Raw genomic sequence first — 19455 nt, 5'->3', positions numbered from 1 at the left:
GTCACTGAGCATGTGCTCACTGAGTCACAGTCGACTCTGTGGGACCCCGTGGACTGCAGCCCGCCAGCCTCCTCTGTCCATGGAATTTCCAGGCAACAACACTGGAGTGGGTTGCCACGCCCTCCTCCAGGGGACCTTCCCGACCCAGGGATCAGACCTGTGTCTCCTGCGCTGGCCGGCAGGTTCTGCACCACTGACACACCCAGGAAGCCCCATTTACAGCCCTGAGCACACATTTTCCCCCACAGGAAATAGTTGTAAATATTTTAAGAAGGCACTAGGAATGTTTCCATACATTCTCCTTTTTCTTTAAATGAAGACCTTATATTTTAAAGGAGATGTTAGGCTTACAAGAAAATTGAAAGTACAGAGACGTCCCTGCTCCCCAGTTGTTGAAATTGCTTAAATCTGTAATATTTAATGACTTCAGATTTTTATTATGAAATAAAATATGCAAAAAATACCTAAAAGCCAATTGACAGCTTAATACATTATTATAAAGAAACTCATGAAAACCACCAAGATCAGGAAATAGATGTTGTCATAATCATCTCAAAGGTGAAAAAAAGGGCTTTCCTAGTGGCTCAGATGGTAAAGAATCTGCCTGCAATGCAGGAGATCCAGGTTCGATGCCTAGGTCAGGAACATCTCCTGGAGAAGGGAATGGCAACCAACTCCAGTATTCTGGCCTGGAGACGCCCATGGACAGAGGAGCCTGGCGGGCCACAGTCCATGGGGTTGAAAAGAGTCAAACACGACTGAGTGACCAACACTTTCACTTTTTCACTTTTCATAATCAGCTCAAAAGCCCTCCATGTGCCTCTTTTCAATCTCCGCCTATAATCTAATCTCCTTGTTGGTTTTTTTATATCTCTCTCCTTATTTTCTAAAGCAAGATACAAATGACTTTTGCCGGTTTTACAGCATCCATCTTCTTTCTGTTAAAATGGCATATGGCGCTCAACTCCGTGTCAACCACTGACCAGGCGGGGGCCTGATCTGTCTCCTGGCGACTGCCGGTGGCGAGCACCTGAGCTCAGGTGGGCCGGTGAGCTGACCCCTCCTCCTCAGGCACCATCCTCTGGCTGAGGCAGCTTCCAGGCGAGCAGCATTGACCCTGAAACCCAGGTGCCCCACCCCTGGGCTTGCTCAGAACCTGCCCGAAGGCGGTTCTTCCCTCAACCCCAGCTCAGACTGCTGTCCTTCCACGGCCAGGGGCCTCAGTCCCCCCCAGGGCTGGTGGGCACGGAGGGGCGGCTGCACGCAGCCAGCATGGGGCTGGTCTCGGGGAAGCAGGGGGATGTCCGGCTGGCCGGGCTCCAGGCCCACAGCCCAGCCCCCACGTCCCCCTCGGCCACCATCTCTGTCGGCCTTTGCCCACACGCCCTTCTGCAGCCTCCCCACCCGGGTCTCGGGGCTCCAGCTCCCGGCGATCCTGAAACACCCAAGCGCAAGTGCGGGGAAGTGTCTTCCACCTCACACGGAAATGTCACGTGATATCTGTCACTGGAAGGAAGAGCTGAGTCCTTCTCCCCAATCCCCTCCATGACCCATGAGACCCCCAGGAGACCATCAGTGATGCGGACTCAGCACAGCTGTGAAAGTTCAAAGGGTCTCGTTACAAGCTCTGAAAGGTTTGGCAACTTTAAAAAAATCAATTCTTAATCTTCCCGAATCTATTTTCTCATGGTATTTCCATGGACAGTCATGATGCTCCTGCAAAGACCCCTCATATGACTTCCAGGTCCCTTCAGGACCCCATCCGGTATCCCGCCTGGGCCCAGGGCACCACGGGCTGCACAGCTGTCCACAGCATTTCCAGCCAGAGCCAGAAACGTTGGGGGGTGGGGCGGGGGCTGCAGCTTTCTCCTGGGAGCTCACCCCGACCTGCCCGAGACTCTCAACAAGGTGGCCAGCTCGGTCCCCAGGACAGCACCCAGCCGCGGGGAAGAGAGACGAGCCCTCTCTGAATACCCCCGAGTTGCCCTTCCCCTTTCCCGTTTCTCTGTGAAGGGCCCAGCCCCTCGGGGACCCGCCTCCCAATCGGCTCATGAAAGGAAGACCCGTGCTCTGTTTGGGAACGTGGCCCGTTTATTGGAACCGAAGGCATCGTTACATAGTGCAAATGTCTCTTTGGTGATGGGCTGATTACAGTGAGCAGGAGGGCACTTGCTGGCAGCAAACATCTGGTTGGAAGGGCCAGTGGGCACACACACACCGCGTCCAGTGGGCACGCACGCACCGCGTCCTCGTGGGGCTGCTGCCCGGCGCACACGGCCCACCCCAGCCGCAGAGCTTCCCGGTGGCTCAGACGGCCGCCCCGCGGGCAGGACAAAACCACCCCAGTCCCCACGTCCTCCGCATGAGGGCGCCTTCAGACTCCACACGCTCCAGACCGCGGGATCTCATACCTGAGCAACTTACATAACCATCTACCTCAGACAAAGCGAACCGTTTCCTGTCTGCAGAGATGGGTGCCAAGGCCTGATTGTTTACCCAGCCTGCCCGCTGTGTGAAGAGAAGCCCTGTGCCCGGGAACACTGGAGCTTGTACTATCCGATCACCAGTGATGTGCGCTCACAAGTCCAGCCGACCGTGTGTAGAGCCGCTGCCCGCCCCCCGGCTGGAATGCGACCCAGCAGGCACTGGGGTCTCCTCTGCGGGGAGAAGGCGGGCCGCGCTGGGACCAGGCTTCCAACGTGCCTGGCACCTGCTGGACTCCTCCTGGAGACCTGCCTCCTCTCCCCTGCGCCCGTGACAGGCTGCACATGGTACCACCAGCTCCGGACTCGCCCACATGGCCGAGGTGGCCGGGTCCCCAGAGGGCTCCCAGGAAGCGCGGGCGGGCACCGTGTCTGCACCCAGCACAGGGCCCGGCTGGCGCTGGACACTCAGGTCTGAGCACTGAGCAGGAGACCCAGGGACCTGTTTCTCAGAACACAGACCACTTTGCATTTGGAACCAAACAGGAGGTTCTGGTCGAGTAAAAAGACAGAGACCGTGAGGTATGGAAGTTGTTTCTCACTGAATCCTACGAGAACTCGAGCGGAGTGGACGTGCTCTTTCTGCCGTATCTAAAGCTAAAACGTGGGTGAAGTTTCATCCAACGTCACACGCGGCGGGGAAACGAATGAGGTATAGGGACCGGCTGCTTTTCTTGAACGCACTCTCACAACCTGAAGTCAGAAAGTCCCCGACACTCGCGTTCCTCCCGTCGGAACAGGGATCGAGAGCGTGGTGGCTCGTCCGTGGACTCTGGCGGGCGAAGCCAGGCGGCAGAGCAGGGTGAGTGTGGCCGCGGGCGATGCTGGTGGGGACGGGCCGCCGTCCCACCTGGTCCACACCCAGCAGCGTGTGTGCCGGTCACGGGGGAGCGCTGCGGCTTCCACGGCAGGGCCCGCGGAGCTGCAGGGGCCGAGGGCGCGGGCGCAGGGGGCTTGGGCTGGCCGCCCGTGCTGCCGCCACACGTCCATGCCGACTGCTGTTTGCCAGGGACGGATTCTCTTTCAAATCCTGCGTCCCTCCTCCGCCGGCTCCGCTCTGCACGCTTCTGGAGCCGGGACCGGCGGGACTAACTTTCAGTTGAGAAGAAACGGTGATACTAGGTGAAATCAATTAGGAGCCTAAATGATTGAACTGTGCAATTTAATAGTAGCACCAATTTTTCATTAAAAAAAATTAAATAGAACCCTGAGAAGCCTTAACATGGAGTCAAGACACGCGTCTGCCCCGTGGTCTGCTGGCGAGCGCTCAGGCCGGGGTTCCCCGAGCCGCGGCCCCCGCGTCCCAGCCTCGCCGCCTACGCGGCCTCGCTCCCAAGGGCTGGGACAAGCTCCAGGCTCGCAGACGCTCAGGGCTGCGTCCCCGTGGAGTCTCCCGGGCACACGGGACAGCAGGCCCCACCGACCCTGGTGGGCGCTGGGCAGTCAGCTGGCTGGCAAGTCTCCACGAAGCAGGTGACCTGCCCGTCCTGGAAGGGAGAGCACGGAGCCGTCAGCCCTGGGAGCCGCCCCGGGTGTGCCTGGCCCACTGGGCTGGCCTCCTGGGGGGATTCTGGGGTTAAAAGGGCAGCTGACTCCCCTCTACAGCAGACACCCGGCTCCTTCCAGAGGCTCCCTGCTGGCCCCGGCTGTCAGCCTCGCCCTGGGGGCCCCGGGGATCACATCCCCGCATGCTGACCAGACTGGCTACAGAGGAGCTGGGCAGCAGGGCTGTGTCCAAACCAGACAACAGCAGGGACACCAGACCGCTGCTCTGCCCGCCCAGGGGACAAACCCATCCCCAGCTGGCTCCCAACTCCACTGCAAAGCCCCTCCTGGGCTGGGCCGCTGCCAGGCCCACCCCTGAGGCCCCTGCTGCCTGCTCCGTCCATTCGCTCAGAGACAGGGAGCTGCCCCTCCTCGCCTGTGTGGACACTCCTGTGCTGACCAGGCGCAGCAGGGTCCCCATACGGTTCTGGGGGGAGAGCCCGTCAACCTTCACGTAGGGTTCTGGGTGGGGGAGAGCCCGTGAACCTTTACGTATGGTTCTGGGGGGAGAGCCTGTCAACCTTTACGTGTGGTTCTGGGCGGGGGAGAGCCCCAGCTCCCGAGGGAAGAGAGAGGGGACCCTGCAGCTGAGAGCTCGGACCCCCGGGGCCTGCCCGGGTGCACACTCACACGGCATTCACAAATGGTGCAGGGATCCCGCGTCCACTCAGCCCCGTCCGCGTGCGAGCTGCCGTCTGCGTCCACGCAGTCTGTGCCGAGCCGAGACTCGAGTTTCTTTATCTGCAGCAAAGCAGACGTGCGGGTGCTCGCACACCGTTCAGCGCCCGCTCCCGCTCTGCCACTCGAGATAGCGTCTCAGGACAGATGAGAGAGACCCCAAACCCAAGAGAGACGACGGGGCTGAGAGAGACCCCAAAGCCCCTTCCTGGAGCTTCAAGCGCGTCCCAAACCTGCATGACAACTGCCTGACGCCCCACCACCCCCGTGTCTGAGGCCAGAAGTGCCTGGGCCAGAAATGCGGTCCAGTGGTGCGTGAAGAGGAGGAGAGGACCCTCGGACAGGAGCAAAGAGGAGGCGGATGCCGGACTGGGCAACAAAAACGTTCTCAACGGCTTCTCAAAGCCGTGCTGGGCTGGGACTGCCCCGGAGCCCGAAGGCACACAGCCCTGCTGGGGGCAGTGTTGAGGCGGACGGAGGCTGGGGGCCCTTGGGCCCTGGTCGTGACAGTCCAAGAGCCCTGGCCTGGCTCCCTCGGGGACACCTGAGAGGGGAGAACCCCCACCCCACTGAGACTGAGATCCAGGATAGGAGCCTGGGCGGGGGGCGGGGCGACCACTGAGACTGAGGCCTGGGACAGGCGCTGGGGGGGCTCTCGCTGCCCCGCGTGCCTCCTTCCTTCCTCGGGCAGCCTGACCCGTCTGAGCAGAGTGGTCTGACCCCCACCCTGCCCTCCACCCCTTCTTGGGGGTCGGGGGTCCGGCCACCTGGACACAGGTACTAACCCCACGGTGGGTGCAGCCCCCATGGCTGGGCCCTCGGGATGCCCCGTGCCATCGGCTCAGGGCCTGTGAGGGTTTGCGTCTCCGGCTCCAGGCGCAGGGTAGGGGGGCTTCCCGCCCAGGCCCTGACCCTGCAGGGTGCTGAGCTGGGCTGGGCCCTCCATGACCCCTCCCTCCCGCCTGTGACTCACTCAGCTAGCACAAAGGGCCCCCCGGGCAGAGGAGACGCCGCAGGGCAGACACACAGCGGCTGCGGAGTGGCCAGCATGCCTCTACTAGGGGCTGAACAGAAGACGCCGCATCCCCCGAGCTGAGGACCGAGGCTCCCAGAGGCGGGAGGGGCCTCCAGCATCCCAAACCCGCCTCAGCACGACCTGAGATCTGCAGACTTCTCAGTCTGACACCTCACGCCCTCATCCCGCTACGTGAACGCACACAGAGACCCCCGCGTGTGCCCGGGTGGGGTGGGGCACTGCCCTCTGCAGGCCTCGGGGACGGGCCCAGGACCCGCCTGGGGATGTGTAGCGCCCCCTACCCAGCCATCCAAGGGGATCTGACCTCCGTCAAACCCTGTGGCTCTGGGAGCAGAGGCCTAACTGCCATCCCTGGAGGGGCTGCTCTGGGCAGGACTCAAGGCTTGAATTCTGCATGGCCCTGACCTTGAGCCACTCGTGGTGTGTGGGCTCCGTGGCCGCTCTGGCCAGCATTCTAGGGGACCCTCTGCCCCTTCTCATGCCGAGGACCCCCAGTCCCATAAGCCCAAGAGCAACTCCGTGAGGCCCGGCCGGAGCCGGGCTGAAAGCAGAGAGAGAGATGTGGCCTTGCTGAGGCTCCAGGGCCGAGGACGAAGGGCTGCCGGAACACACTCTCCTCACAGCCGCAGAGGGACACGCAGGCTGGAAGGGAGGCTAGGGGGCCGGGGCCTGGGATGGGGTGGGGATGGGGAGCCGCCCACCTGCTTCCTGAGGTCCGTGATGGTCTTCTGCATCTCCAGGACAAACTCCCGGAAGTCGGTGGTCCCTGCCCCCTGCGGCTGCTCCAAGGAGGGGTCTGTGGTGTTACTGGGAGGTACCCGGGGCTTCCCGGCTCTGCTCAGAGAGGCAAGGGGCACTCAGGGATGGAGCTGCTGGCGTGGGCTCCCAGGCTGCAGCACGAGGTGCGTGGACGGGCAGACGCGTGGGGCACCCCGCACGCTCGAGGGCCAGCCAGGGGCTTGGTCATACCTTGGCACCTTCCCGGGCCCCGTCTCCCTGGCTGGCTCATCCTCCTGGTAGCTGAACTCAAGAGACCGCCTGCCTCGGAAGTGGTAGGAGAAGGCATTGAACTGGCCGCGGGTTCTGCAGTCTGTGGGCAAAGTGTACACGTCAGGGTTGGCGACTCTCACGAAGGACGTCAAGGACGTCTGGCGAGAACCTTCCCTCCCGAAGGACACGAGAGGTGCTCACATCACAGGGGGCGGAGGCGCCCTGCACTCAGCTCCCTGCTACCCCGGGCGAGGGGCCTGGAGCCTGTGGCCCCCCCATGCTCCCCCTGGCACAGCCCAGCCCCCGAGCGGGGCACACACCCGCCATCCTGCCCGACCCAGGAGACTTTATTTCAGTAATTTCTACGATTCTTTCAAAACGGCACACGGGAATGGATTCCTCTCTATGACTCATCAGCCCACAGAGAAGCTGAAATTCATCACTTTGATCCAAAGAAAAAGATGTTCCCAGATGGAGCTCCTTGGGTTTCCCACACGTGCTACTTCCACACTTGGATCAAACAAAAACATGACCGAGACGCAGCTCAAGGCTGTGTCAAGCGGCCCTTTCGTACTCAGGGAAGTGAAACGTTAACAGCAATTGACATCTGGTCCTGTCAAACTGAGCTCTCTTTTTCCTGCCGCTTTTTAGGTACGACTCTTGGACTAAAAGAAACACAGATAAAGCTCATAAAGCGACTCTTCTAAGTTGTGTCCTATCAGGGCTGTGCCTCAGACAGCTAAGAGGAGAGGAATCCAGAAGAAAGGGGGTCAGAGCTGCGCCAAGTACCTACACCTCTGCCGTCCCGCTGAAGGGGCTGGGGACGGACAGAGGACAAGTCTGGATCAGGGCTCAGGCTCTCGGAGGACTTGGGTTTGGGGCAAAAACCAGCAAACCTGAATTCGTCCCTTCCTCGACAACTACAGGGAGTCTGGTAAAGCTATCAGAAAATGGAGTTTCTGTATCTAAAAAGAACTGGCTTTTCCCTATGATTTTCAAATAGAACTGCTTTCTGTGAACACAAAAAATGAAATTCTTTGCCATATATGTGGAAAACTGTTGCAACCTTAATAAACCAGTTAAAGTATTTTTTTTTTAAGAAAGAAAAACAAGATCCCAAGTTCCCAAGAGCTATAAAAATAAGAATTAAATGCTTTGCAAACTTGGGAATATACAGAGCAAAACTTTAAATTTTAAGTGAATTCTACAACATTATAAATCACATTTGTCATATACATATATATTTAGCATATTATACATTACACGTACATCATATATGTGCAGAGAGAGGCTACAAACACTCACATAACACCCACACATATCAACCCAGATTTCAATACTTACTAATGAAAAGAACAGCGAATTAAGACCAATTACTAATGGGAACGACCTAGGCTGGACTTCTTCAGGAAGAAGACACGGGAGGGAAAACTGGATTCTGCACTTGTGCCCACCAGCATGGTGGGCCAAGGGCTGGGGCTCGGGGCCACCTCGGCCACGGCTGTGTGACCCGTGGGGTCACCCGGGCTTGCGGCCCCGTGATGTCACCACCGGAACGGGCCCTCGGTGTTTCCCCGCTGCAGCGTTCCCTAGGTCTCTGATCACAGTCTGAATAAAGCCAAAGCTACGTTCAAAGGAGAACCCAGAATGCGGAGCAGGAGCCTCGCGGGGGGGACACTGGCCCCTGCGCAGCCTGGATGGCACATCCAGAAACGGGCCTCCCGGGCTCCCAGAGGCCTGCGGGCGCCTGCCATCGCCCCTTGCTTCCTCAGGAGTGTTCACAGCATGCCTCTCTGCTTACACAAGTTATTCTCGGCATTCTCGGCATTTAGGACACACAGCACACATTTAAAAAGATCGACTTTATCTCCGACACACTGTTCACGTTTCTTATTCATCTTTTACCTGCAGGTTCAGATTTATTGCTTAGTTGCTAAGCTGTGTCCACCTCTTTTGCAACCCCGTGGGCGGTAGGCACCAGACCAGGCTCCTCTGTCCGTGGGACTCTCCAGGCAAGAATACTGGAGTGGGTAGCCTATCCCTTCTCCAGGGGATCTTCCCAACCCAGGGATCCAACCGGACTCTGCTGCATTGCAGGCAGATCACCACTGAGCCACCAGGGAACCACAGGTACAAGCAGGCGGCTGTCAGATGAAGGCGCGTGGGAGGCTTTCAAGGAACACTAGGCGCTTCCTGCATCAACGCTGTGCCCTCTGTTTCTTTCACTGTCTCAGCTCTCATACTAACTCCTTCTCTTGGCTTTACAGACTCGTCACAGTCACTCACCACGTCCAGGTTCCACAGCGCTGCCCAGCGGGGACGCTCAGGGCTGACCGCCCCCCAGGCCCCCGTCTCCGCCTGTTCCCCTGTTGTGCTGACCCCAGCCCGCGCTCCGCCCAGCTGTCAGCGGAGGATGGGAAGCCGCACGCACCTTCACAGCAGTCCTGCCACACTCGGAGGTCCACGCGGGGGATCTCGTCGCAGCTGCTGTAGCCGTGCGGGAACTCGGCCACGCGGAACACGTCCCTCTGCACACGCGTGATGTTGTCGGCGTTGTCGCACACGATGCGGGCCAGCGAGCTCTGCTTGATCTGGGTGAGCTGGGCGGGAGTGAAGACCCCCGGGTTCTCGTACCACAGCCTGCGTCCCCGGAGCGAAAGTGGGGTCAGAGAGAGCCTGGCGAGGCCGCAGCCCCAGGAGCTGGTTAAGACCGTCCTCACGCTCAGCTCCGCTCACGACACAGACCTGAGAGTCACGTGCTTAGGTGACAGAGCTCTGAGCAACCGGAGGAGGGGAGAAGTCCACGCTAAGACCAGCAGCAGTCACTGCCGAACCAGCACCGGCCACTCTCTGGGAACACCCCTGCCCGGGGTGCCTGCTGAGCTCCTGGGGCTTACCTGTCCCCGTCCCGAAGGCGCCTGAATTGCGTGCTGAGCAGACACATCAAGGTGGGTCCCAGGCGGCTGCCGGGCACCAGGTCCTCCACCATGAGGGCCGGGAACAGGTCGATGTTGAGCGGGGAGCCGTACAGCCTGCGAGAAGGAGCGGAGCCTCAGACTCAGCGCCGGGGCCCGGGGAGCGCCAGGCGCACGTCACGCCCGACCCTCTGCGACCCCGTGGACTGCGGCCCACCAGGCTCCTCTGTCCCTGGGATTCTCCAGGCAAGGATACTGGAGTGGGTTGCCATTTCCTCCTCCAGAGGATCTTCCCGACCCAGGGATCGAACCTGGGACTGACTCCCTCATGACAGAGAGATTCGTTACATCTGAGCCACCAGGGAAGCCCAAGATGAGCGTTGTCGAAAGTGGGATTCGAGCCCACGCCTCCAGGGAAGGCTGCGACCTGAACCCGCGCCCTGGACGGCTCGGCCATCCTGACATGGTGCAGAGCACGGCAGGAACGGAAAAAGCCTCGTGCTGCCCTCCATCACCGTCTGACGTGACTCAGACCTTCACTTAACAATGACAATCCAGCTCCTTCTTTAAAGCATCTCTCAGCCGTATTTTAAAGAAACATTCCTGCTTCCTGTTTATACACACATGGTAAAATACACACACAGAGATGTTTATTATACAAAGTTTAGAGAAGCCCAGAAAACACAAGGAAGGAAATTAAAACCAAATCTTCCTGACTGCTCAAAGACAACCTGAGGTCTTAGTGTGAACCTTCCACAGCCCCCGTCGCAGAAGCACATGAAGACGAAGCTCCGAACCACTGGAGGCACACGCTCCGAAGACGCAGGCGTCTCCCCGACACCGGACACGTGTCTCCCGTGAGGAACCCACTCACTAACGGACACGGGACAAAAGACTAAGTCAGCAAGGCTTAGACGTCCAAGGACAAGCCCCTTCGTCAAACTCTTCCAAGTCCTACGCATCCTGTAGTCGAGACGCCTCTTCCACCCTCTCGGACCTGGGATGCTGACCTTGGGCAAGGGCGGGCAGGGCCGTGTGCAGAGCTGCTCATCTCGGGAGCGGGGTCAGCGTGAGGCCGCCCTCAGCGCCCGCAAGTTCACGCTGAACTTCGGTTCAGGTGGCAACCATCAGCAAGAGCCAGGAGAGTTTGGTTCTCTGCCTGAGGGGGCTTTTCCCAGAGGAGACACCCTGTTCCCAGGTGGGGCTCCCCCTCTGCCCCACCCTGAACAACTGGCCTGCACGGGACGCCCCCACGCTGGGGGCGCAGACCCAGATGGAGAGGGCACCTGGATGATCACAGCCCCCAGGCAAGGTCACTCCTCCACTCACACCAGGCTGCTGGGAATGGATCTGGTCAGACACCACCAACACAGCGGGGACCACTCGCTCCTGCACCTCCGTCCAGAGGCCTTCTTCCCTGGCGGGCTCAGGGGCCGAGGCTGGGACCCGCTGTCTTGTGTCACCTCTCCTCTGGGACACCCCTCTCACTCCCACTCTTAGTAGGGCCTGACGCAGGGGAAGGGAGAGGTGGGACCCCTGTGTGGGCGGGTCATGCATTTGGCCCGGGTCCCGCAACTCCCAACAGGGCTGTGCTGGAGAGCAGGTCCTTCGCAGGGTGGTGATGTAAGTCGGGCAAGGGACAAACCCTGGGGAAGTGACCTTGTCCCTCTGGACGAGAACAACAGGGATATTCAAGCGTGAAAGACACTGACCGTCCACACCCCCGAGCTGAGCAGCCCTGGGACGCAAGGTCTTGGACAGGAGGGTGATCGTCTATGAACCCGGCCACCTGACACTGTGATTTAAACCAAGACTGGAGCATGTTGAACTGAGTGGATGACAGTGCTCACTTACTTACAACCTGCAGTGAATCATGAGTAAGGCGCCACTTTCCCCAGAAGGCACGGGCCCAGCCCCAGGGGAGCACAGCTGAGCCTCAGGGTTAAGCCTGTAACTTAGGAGCTAGCGGCCCACCTTGTACAGAACAGGAGAGTCCGGAGCACACCCAGAGTGAGCCTTTACAAGAAAGCATCGTTTTCCTTTCTAAAAGACTCTTTCAAACGTGAGAGAACCTACTGCACACGCACAGGGACCAGCTGACCAGCGGCTGCGAGGGTTCCCCGTGAGTGGTCACCTCCACTAAAGACCAGGTCAGAAACACTGGAATAAACGATGTGAAACACAGGACTGGAGGAGCCAGAGCAGACTGGACACAAGGAGAGAGGCTGGTGGGTCTTGAGAGCTCGGTCAATGCACGGTCTGGATGCACAGGGCCCGGGGAGCAGGCTGGCGTTGGGGGAAGCCCCTCTCAGCAGGCCTGATGAGCCCAAGCTTGGCTGCTGCTTTGCTCCCGGGAGGACGGCTGCCCAGGGCTTCCCGGGGCCCCTGCCCCGTGCGGCAGGTCTCCTCACACCTCTGTCCCCCCAGCCCAGGGACGTCTCTCCCGGGAAGAGTGGAAGCTGCCGCCTACGGGGCAGGGACCCTGGGGACGTGGACAAACCTCAGGGCTCAGGACTCACCGTCCTGCCGGCACTGGGGCCACAGCAGGCGCACCCAGCGGCCTCCCGTCTCTAACTCCACGCTCCACCCCACCCTCCCGGGCTCGGCCCCGCCCCACGCGGCCCCCACACCCACCGCTGCAGCTTCTCCCGGATCTCGGGGCTCTTGATCTCATTCTTCAGGCCCTCGAAGGTGTGGGCGGCCGACAGGTTGCAGTAGACTCGGTACTCGTGGTAGGGCGGCACGCCGTGGTCGCGGCCGCGCTGGATGTTGATGGCAGCCAGGTCCAGCGCCACCGTGTGTGCCATGGAGAAGAGCCGCTCGGTGAGCTCCGTATTGAGCAGCTGGGACGGCACGCGCATCTTGCCGGGTACGCCGAAGAGGCCGCGGAGCAGCGGGTCGATGCCGCCCTCATTGACGATGCGGAAGGGAGAGAAGAAGGCCTTGTGCAGCGGCACGTGGCCCAGCGCCAGCGGCCGGAAGTCCTCGTCCAGTCGCTGCAGCACAGGGTTGACAAGCGTGTGGCCGAAGCGGAAGGCGGCCGTGGCGAAGGCGTTGACGATGCCGGCGTTGACGCCCGGGTCGTAGCCGCGGTACTCGCCCAGCATCTTCATGCCCGCCTCGCCCAGCACCTTGGGCAGCCAGTGCTGGAAGGTGATGTGCTGCATCTGGGCGCCCACCAGCTTGCGGGCTTCGTGGTAGACCGTGTCGCCGTCCCAGTGCGGGTTCAGCGCCAGCAGCTCAGTGGCCACGCGGTTGTGCTCGCGGAACCAGAGTGTGTGCATGCTGGTGAGGCCCAGCTGCTCGTTGGCACGGTGGTCGCCGGCCAGGAAGCAGGGGATGGGGCTCTCGTTCTCGTCCCGCATGCACTCGGTGGGCGGCCCGGCAGCGAAGGGCAGCAGAGGCTTGCCAGAGCGCTGCACAATGCCCTGGCGCAGCAGCCCGCGCTGGCTGGCCAGGTCGCGGACCGCGCGGGCCTCGTGCTCAGAGCTGCCATACACATTGGAGGCGTCGATGTAGGACGTGAGCTGGTTGATCTGCTCGCGGGGGTACACGGAGTTCATGAGCAGCGACGTCATGCCGCTGCCGCACACGGGGCTGGAGCGCACGAAGAACATGCATCGTGCCCCGCTTCGTGCCCGCGGGTCGTCAGGCGGCAGGGCCACCGAGAAGCAGGGTGGGTCGTTGCTGCAGGCCGAGCTGCAGTGCTGCCCGTCGGAGAAGCGGGCCTGGCTCAGGGCCACCACCGTGGAGTCCAGGTCGTGGTCCAGGAACTGGCCCCACTGCATGAGCATGTGCGTGAACTGCTCGTCCGGGGTGATGGCCTCTGAGCCGATGAGGGCCGTGGACACCAGGCGGGGCATGGGCAGCAGGTGCCCGTGGTAGCGCCGGCCCGGGTCGATGCCGCGTGGCGTGTTGAAGCCGTTCTCGTACACGGCCTTGAGCAGGCGCTCGAAGGCGGTGAGCGAGGCGCCCCACATGGGGTGCTGCAGGTTGTTGCAGGTGCCGTCGTGCGTGCGGTACTTCCGGTGGAAGCACATGTCCGAGCAGTTGTTCACGCGCCGGTGGGCCGTGCAGCCCGACAGGTTGGCGATCAGGCTCAGGTACTGCGGGGACACGAGGTCGTTGTAGTGGTAACCTGGCCGGGGGCGGGAGACGTGGCTCAGCGACCCACGGCTGGGCCTGCTGGACCCGACGTGTGCAGGGAGCCGGGAGGGGAAAGGCAGAGAGGTGGGCAGCTTCCAGCAGGAGCGGACCTGACGCACCAGCGCCTGCTCCCGCCGCAGGCCCTCCCGGGCCAGACGCCGAGGGCTCCACGCTCGTCCACACTCTGGCTGGACACATCCAGAGCATCTCAGAGCCCAGCAGGATCGACTAGACCCGGACTTACAGGGAACGGGAGCCAGAGCCCCTCTGCAGAGGACAGGGTCCTAAACACCCACACACAGGGCAGTGAAGACCCACGGGCGAGTCCGTCCTGGCCGGGGTAGAGGCGATCGGACACTCGGGGAGGTGGGAAGACCCACGGGCGAGTCTGTCCTGGCCGGGGGAGAGGCGATCGGACACTCGGGGAGGTGGGAAGACCCACGGGCGAGTCTGTCCTGGCCAGGGGAGAGGCGATTGGACACTCGGGGAGGTGGGAAGACCCAGGGGCGAGTCTGTCCTGGCCGGTGGAGGCGATCAGACACTCGGGAGGTGGGCTGTGCCAGAGGAGCTTTGAAGGGACAGGACGCCGGGCTCCCAGTGCCAGCTGGCATCCAGTATCAGACAGGACGCTGGGCTCCCAGCGCCAGCTGGCATCCAGCATCAGGCTCAGACCCAAAACTCTGGCAGCTCCTGCCTCCCAGAGAGAAAGCAAGGGTGGCCCCCTGCTCAGTCACAGCCGCCCCAAGGAAGCCCAGTCCTGAGCCCAAGAGCCAGCCTGGGAAGCGCTGCCTCCCACACGCTGCCTGAGCACTCACCCCCTTGGGTCCTACAGAGCTTCATGGTCGGGGGGACCCATGCCAAGGGCAGGGGAGGGTGGCGTCCAAGCACTCACCCCCTTGGGTCCTACAGAGCTTCATGGTGGGGCACCCATGCCAAAGGCAGGGGGAGGGTGGCGTCCAAGCACTCACCCCCTTGGGTCCTACAGAGCTTCATGGTGGGGCACCCATGCCAAGGGCAGGGGGAGGGTGGCGTCCACACAGCACCTGCTGGGGCCCCACCAGCACCCTCCTAGCACCCCTGACCTGCACCCAGGGCCTCCCAGAGCTCCCCTCTGCCCAGAGGACCTGAGGGTCAGGGCCCAGGGCTGGGCCAGCACAGCCCCTGAGCTGAGCACACTTCTCGTCCCCACCCGCTCTCCTACCAGGTCTGTGAGAACCACCCCACTGTCCCCGCTCAGGCTAACCGCAGTGACGATGCTCGCCACAGACACGGCGCCAGGCGGGTTGGGCCCGCCCTGGGAAGGGGCCCGCCCCGGGAAGGGGCTGTGAGGGTGGCGCTGCGGGTACTGACTGGTTCCGTTGAGGTCCACCATCAGGCCGTGCCGCACGTGCTCCTGGATCAGCTGCAGTGTCCGCTCAAAAATCTCCCCGGCCCGGGCCTGCTCCACTGTGTAGGGGTCCCGCGGGTACCGGAACAGGGCCAGCAGGTCGTTCGGGGAGCGAGGGCGGCTGGCGGGCGCGTGGGGCGAGGAGGCAAGAGTGGAACAGATGACCGAGAACAAAAAGTCACTCAAGAATCACCGCAGTTAACTGTTTCTACGGCTACGTTTCCATGGACAGGAAGCACCGTACCTTACTCATCCCATGGAAGGCAACAAAGCAAAGGAACAAAGTCAAAAGACGCTAAAAATAAGTGATTCATTACGTCAATAGAAAGAAAACACAGATAGTCTATTTTAATTCAAACGCAGTAAAAACACTTGGGGGTTGCCAAGATGAGCAAACGCATGAATGGCTCAAGAAATACTTTGTTTTTGCCAACTCACTGAGTAACAAGCCCAAGAAATGAGTCAAAAGTTTTCTGAAATGTTCTATTTGTGAATCACAGGTCAGCTTCTGCTTGGAAAGGACACACCTTTCTGTTAGCCCCCAGAAAAGCTAACACAACGCTGTTCATGATTTGCAGATTAGAACACTGCTTTATGCCAGGAATCAGATGAGAGCTTGGTGTGGGAGAAGCGCACGCCCTCTGTAAACCCAGCCCGCGAGCAGGTCACAGCTGCGACTGCTTCTGCACATACCTGTCAAACAAGTGTGTCCGCGTGGAGTTGATGGCTCTGTCCACTGTTGCGATGGCTTCGACGATGGACGTGGCCACAAACGGGTCCCCGTTCCGACTGACATCGGGAACTAGGAGGCAGGAGGTCGTGGGTTACCAGCACACACACAGACACGGGTCACAGAACAAAGACCAGACACCACGGCGCAGACTCCGCTCCAGTGTTGTTTCTATTTTTCCCTCCAAACCTTCAGTGTCTTTATCACAAATTCTACTAGAAGCAGTTTTCAAACTGCATGAAAGATGCAGACGCTTTAAAATCACAGGATTCACCACAAAGGGTCAAAGAAGCTGTAACTGAAAACTCCGAAGTTCTTCTAGCAAAGTATCAGCTGACGGGGAGGCCAACTCAGGTCCACTGAGCGGCCGCCCTGCCCTGCTGGGCTTTAACCTCCAGTGGGTGCTGTGACGCCTCCTGCCGAGGGACAGACAGCCCTCCTGCTGCTGGACCTCAGCCCACTCGCCTCCCAAGGCTCTGCTGCCCCCCGTCCTAATCCTCATGGAGGATCAGACATCCCACAGCCAGCCTGTGTGCCAGCGCACTGTGCTCACACACACACACGCACACACACATATATGCACACACAAGCACACACACACACACACGCACACACACGCTGCTGAACCTGCCACCTCTGAAGTTATGGCTTCCTTTCCACTGTCCTCTCTTCATTCCTTTTCAACTTACCAGCATTTAGAGTTTGCTAAACAAAACAGCTTTGTTCCAACCAAGCTTTTATCTTTAAAAACGCCTCAGGACAGGTCACCAAGAACGTGCACTTTAACAAACTAAACAGTAACTTTTTTCCTTCAAAATACGCAAACCTTCTAGAAAACTCGACGTGGTGGAAAACGCCCTTGGTGAGACGCTGCCTTCATGCGGCGGTTCTGGGCGCAGCCCCTCCTCCGGGCGCACCCCTTCCTCCAGGCTCACCCCCTGCTCCGGGTGCAGCCCCTCCTCCGGGTACACCCCTTCCTCCGGGCGCACCCCCTGCTCCGGGCGCAGCCCCTCCTCCGGGTACACCCCTTCCTCTGGGCGCAGCCCCTGCTCCGAGTGCAGCCCCTCCTCCGGACGTACCCCCTGCTCCGAGTGCAGCCCCTCCTCCGGGCGCAGCCCCTGCTCCGGGCATACCCCTTCCTCCGGGCACACCCCATCCTCTGGGCACAGCCCCTGCTCCGGGCGCACGCCCTCCTCCGGGCGCACCCCCTGCTCTGAGTGCAGCCCCTCCTCCGGGCGCAGCCCCTGCTCCGGGCATACCCCTTCCTCCGGGCGCACCCCTTCCTCCGGGCGCACCCCGTCCTCCAGGCGCACCCCCTGCTCCAGGCGCAGCCCCTCCTCCGGGTACACCCCTTCCTCCGGGCGCATCCCCTGCTCCGAGTGCAGCCCCTCCTCCGGGCGCAGCCCCTGCTCCGGGCATACCCCTTCCTCCGGGCGCACCCCACCCTCCGGGCGCACCCCCTCCTCCGGGCACTGATCTCAAATGCAGCCTGACTGGACTTTGTCTTGCAGCTGATTAACAACGCGTGGTAGTTTCAGGTGGACAAAAGGGCTTCAGTCACACGTATGCATCCATCCTCCTCTGAACTCCCCGCCCATCCAGGCTGCCACTTAACATTGAGCAGATGCCTGAAACACAGCGTTCTCAACACAGTATTTTTTCATATTCTCAGAATTGGGATGGAAGTTTCAAGTCTCATTCAAATATTTTTAAATCACTAATCACTTTTAGCAGTAATACTAGATGCCAAAGTACATGGAGTTGAATCAAAGTTTTGAGTGAATATAAATTAGAAATCTACATTCTAGTCATACTAAGTCAAATGAGTTGAATCAAAATGTCATAATTTTTTCAGCTAGACAAAAACTCATGAATTTTCTAAAACAAATACTATATTAACATAATATATATATACACAAAAGCTTTTCTGGTATGCTTCATAAAGGCTTGAGAGAGAATGACAGCAAAAAAAAAAAAAAGATGGAAAAATTGAAGAAATGTAAACTGAGTGAAATGGGAGCACTGAGTGTGAAACAGGAAAAAGGAAACAAACTGGAGAGAGCGAGGCCAGGCCAGCTGCTCATCAGTCACAGCGCGCCCTGGAGAAGGACAGCGACGCCTGGGCCTTTGTGGTTTTCAAACAATCCAAGATAATTCTGTTATGCATCTGGATTTTAAAAAGTGATTATTCTTGGGCTTCCCTTGTGACTCAGCTGGTAAAGAATCCACCTGCAATGCGGGAGACCTGGGTTTGATCCCTGGATTGGGAAGATCCCCTGGAGAAGGGAAAGGCTACCCACTCCAGGATTCTGGCCTGGAGAATTCCGTGGACTGTACAGTCCATGGGGTCGCAAAGAGTTGGACATGACTGAGTGACTTTCACTTTCAGAAGTTTTCTATTAAATGGTAGTTTCAATGATATAAAATTCGATTATTTTCTGTTGAACAGTTGTGATATAATTATTGTAATCAGCAAAAATATAATAGTAACAGGTGTTTATCAGTGTTCACAATCAATAGCCAGACAAAACACAAAACATAATTACACTGGCAAGCCCTAAAGGAAACACGATCACCCTGACACTATAGAAGCTGCACAGTTTAGGGCTTAGCAGCGTGACGCGGAGGTGCATCTGTGCACACATGCTCAGCCACCCAGCCGGTCTGGTGCCTTTAATCCACTTACGGTTAAGGCAATTTGGGTACGTATGATAATTACATGACATTACCATATTCTTAATTGTTTTGGGTTTATTTTGTGTGGGTCTTTTTCCTTCTCTTGTGTTTCCTGCCTACAGGAATCCCTTTAGCATCTGTTGTCCAGCTGGTTTGGTACAGATGTACTCTCTTAACTTTCACTTGTCTGGAAAGCTTTTGATTTCTCCATCAAATCTGAGTCTTTCTGGGTAGTGTTCTTGGTTGCTGGCTCTTCCCCGTCATCACTTTAAATGTACCACGCCTGCCCTCTGGCCTGTAGTTCCCGCTGAGCAGACGGGAGCGCCCCTGTATGTCACCTGTCGCTTTTCCCTTGTCGCTTTTCACAGTTTATCTTTGTCTTTGGTTTTTGTCAGTGTGACTGCTATGTGTCTCGGTGTGCTCCTCCTTGGGCTTATCCCGCCTGGGACTCCGTGCTTCCCGGACTTGGTTGACTATCTCCTTTCCCACGTTAGGGAACTTTTCAGCTATTTCTTAAAATCTTCCTTGGGTCCTTTCTCTCTCTCTTCTCCTTCTGGGATCCCCATAATGCACGTGTCAGTGCGTTGATGTCCCGGAGGTCTCAGGCTACCTTCATTCCCTTTCACTCTTTTTTCTGCAGTCTGCTCTGTGGCGGTGATTTCCACCACTCTGTCCTCCAGGTCACTCCTCTGTTCTTCTGCCTCAGCTAAGTGCTGCTGATTGCTTCCAGCGCGCTGTTCATCTCGGTTTGTTTGTTCTTTAACTCCTCTAGGTCTTTGGGAAACATTTCCTGCATCTTTTCCATTTTGTGTCTGAGATCCTGGATCATCTTCACTATCAGTATTCTAAATATTTTTTCTGGAAGGTTG

The 19455-nt window shown here is 59.0% G+C and overlaps 1 protein-coding gene across 2 annotated transcripts in view; it reads right to left on the bottom strand.

Annotated features, from left to right (window-relative positions):
- Positions 1-2069: 2069 nt before the first annotated feature.
- Positions 2070-19455, bottom strand: part of PXDN (peroxidasin) — a 65272-nt gene continuing 47886 nt past the window's right edge. For both annotated transcript variants that reach the window (XM_086414063.1, XM_086414064.1), the window contains 9 exons: positions 15874-15982; positions 15144-15301; positions 12282-13785; positions 9630-9764; positions 9164-9372; positions 6712-6832; positions 6444-6576; positions 4659-4769; positions 2070-3970 (listed from right to left, as the gene is read on the bottom strand). In XM_086414063.1, coding sequence (XP_086270189.1) covers positions 3851-3970; positions 4659-4769; positions 6444-6576; positions 6712-6832; positions 9164-9372; positions 9630-9764; positions 12282-13785; positions 15144-15301; positions 15874-15982 — 2600 coding nt within the window. In that variant the 3' untranslated portion in view covers positions 2070-3850. The remainder of the gene's footprint in view (positions 3971-4658; positions 4770-6443; positions 6577-6711; positions 6833-9163; positions 9373-9629; positions 9765-12281; positions 13786-15143; positions 15302-15873; positions 15983-19455) is intronic.

The sequence above is a fragment of the Bos grunniens genome, chromosome 8 (genome assembly GCF_055505025.1).
Source record: "Bos grunniens cultivar Pamir isolate PY7600 chromosome 8, Bosgru_T2T1.0, whole genome shotgun sequence".
NCBI lineage: Eukaryota > Metazoa > Chordata > Mammalia > Artiodactyla > Bovidae > Bos > Bos grunniens.
This window is presented reverse-complemented; position numbering and strand designations above follow the sequence as displayed.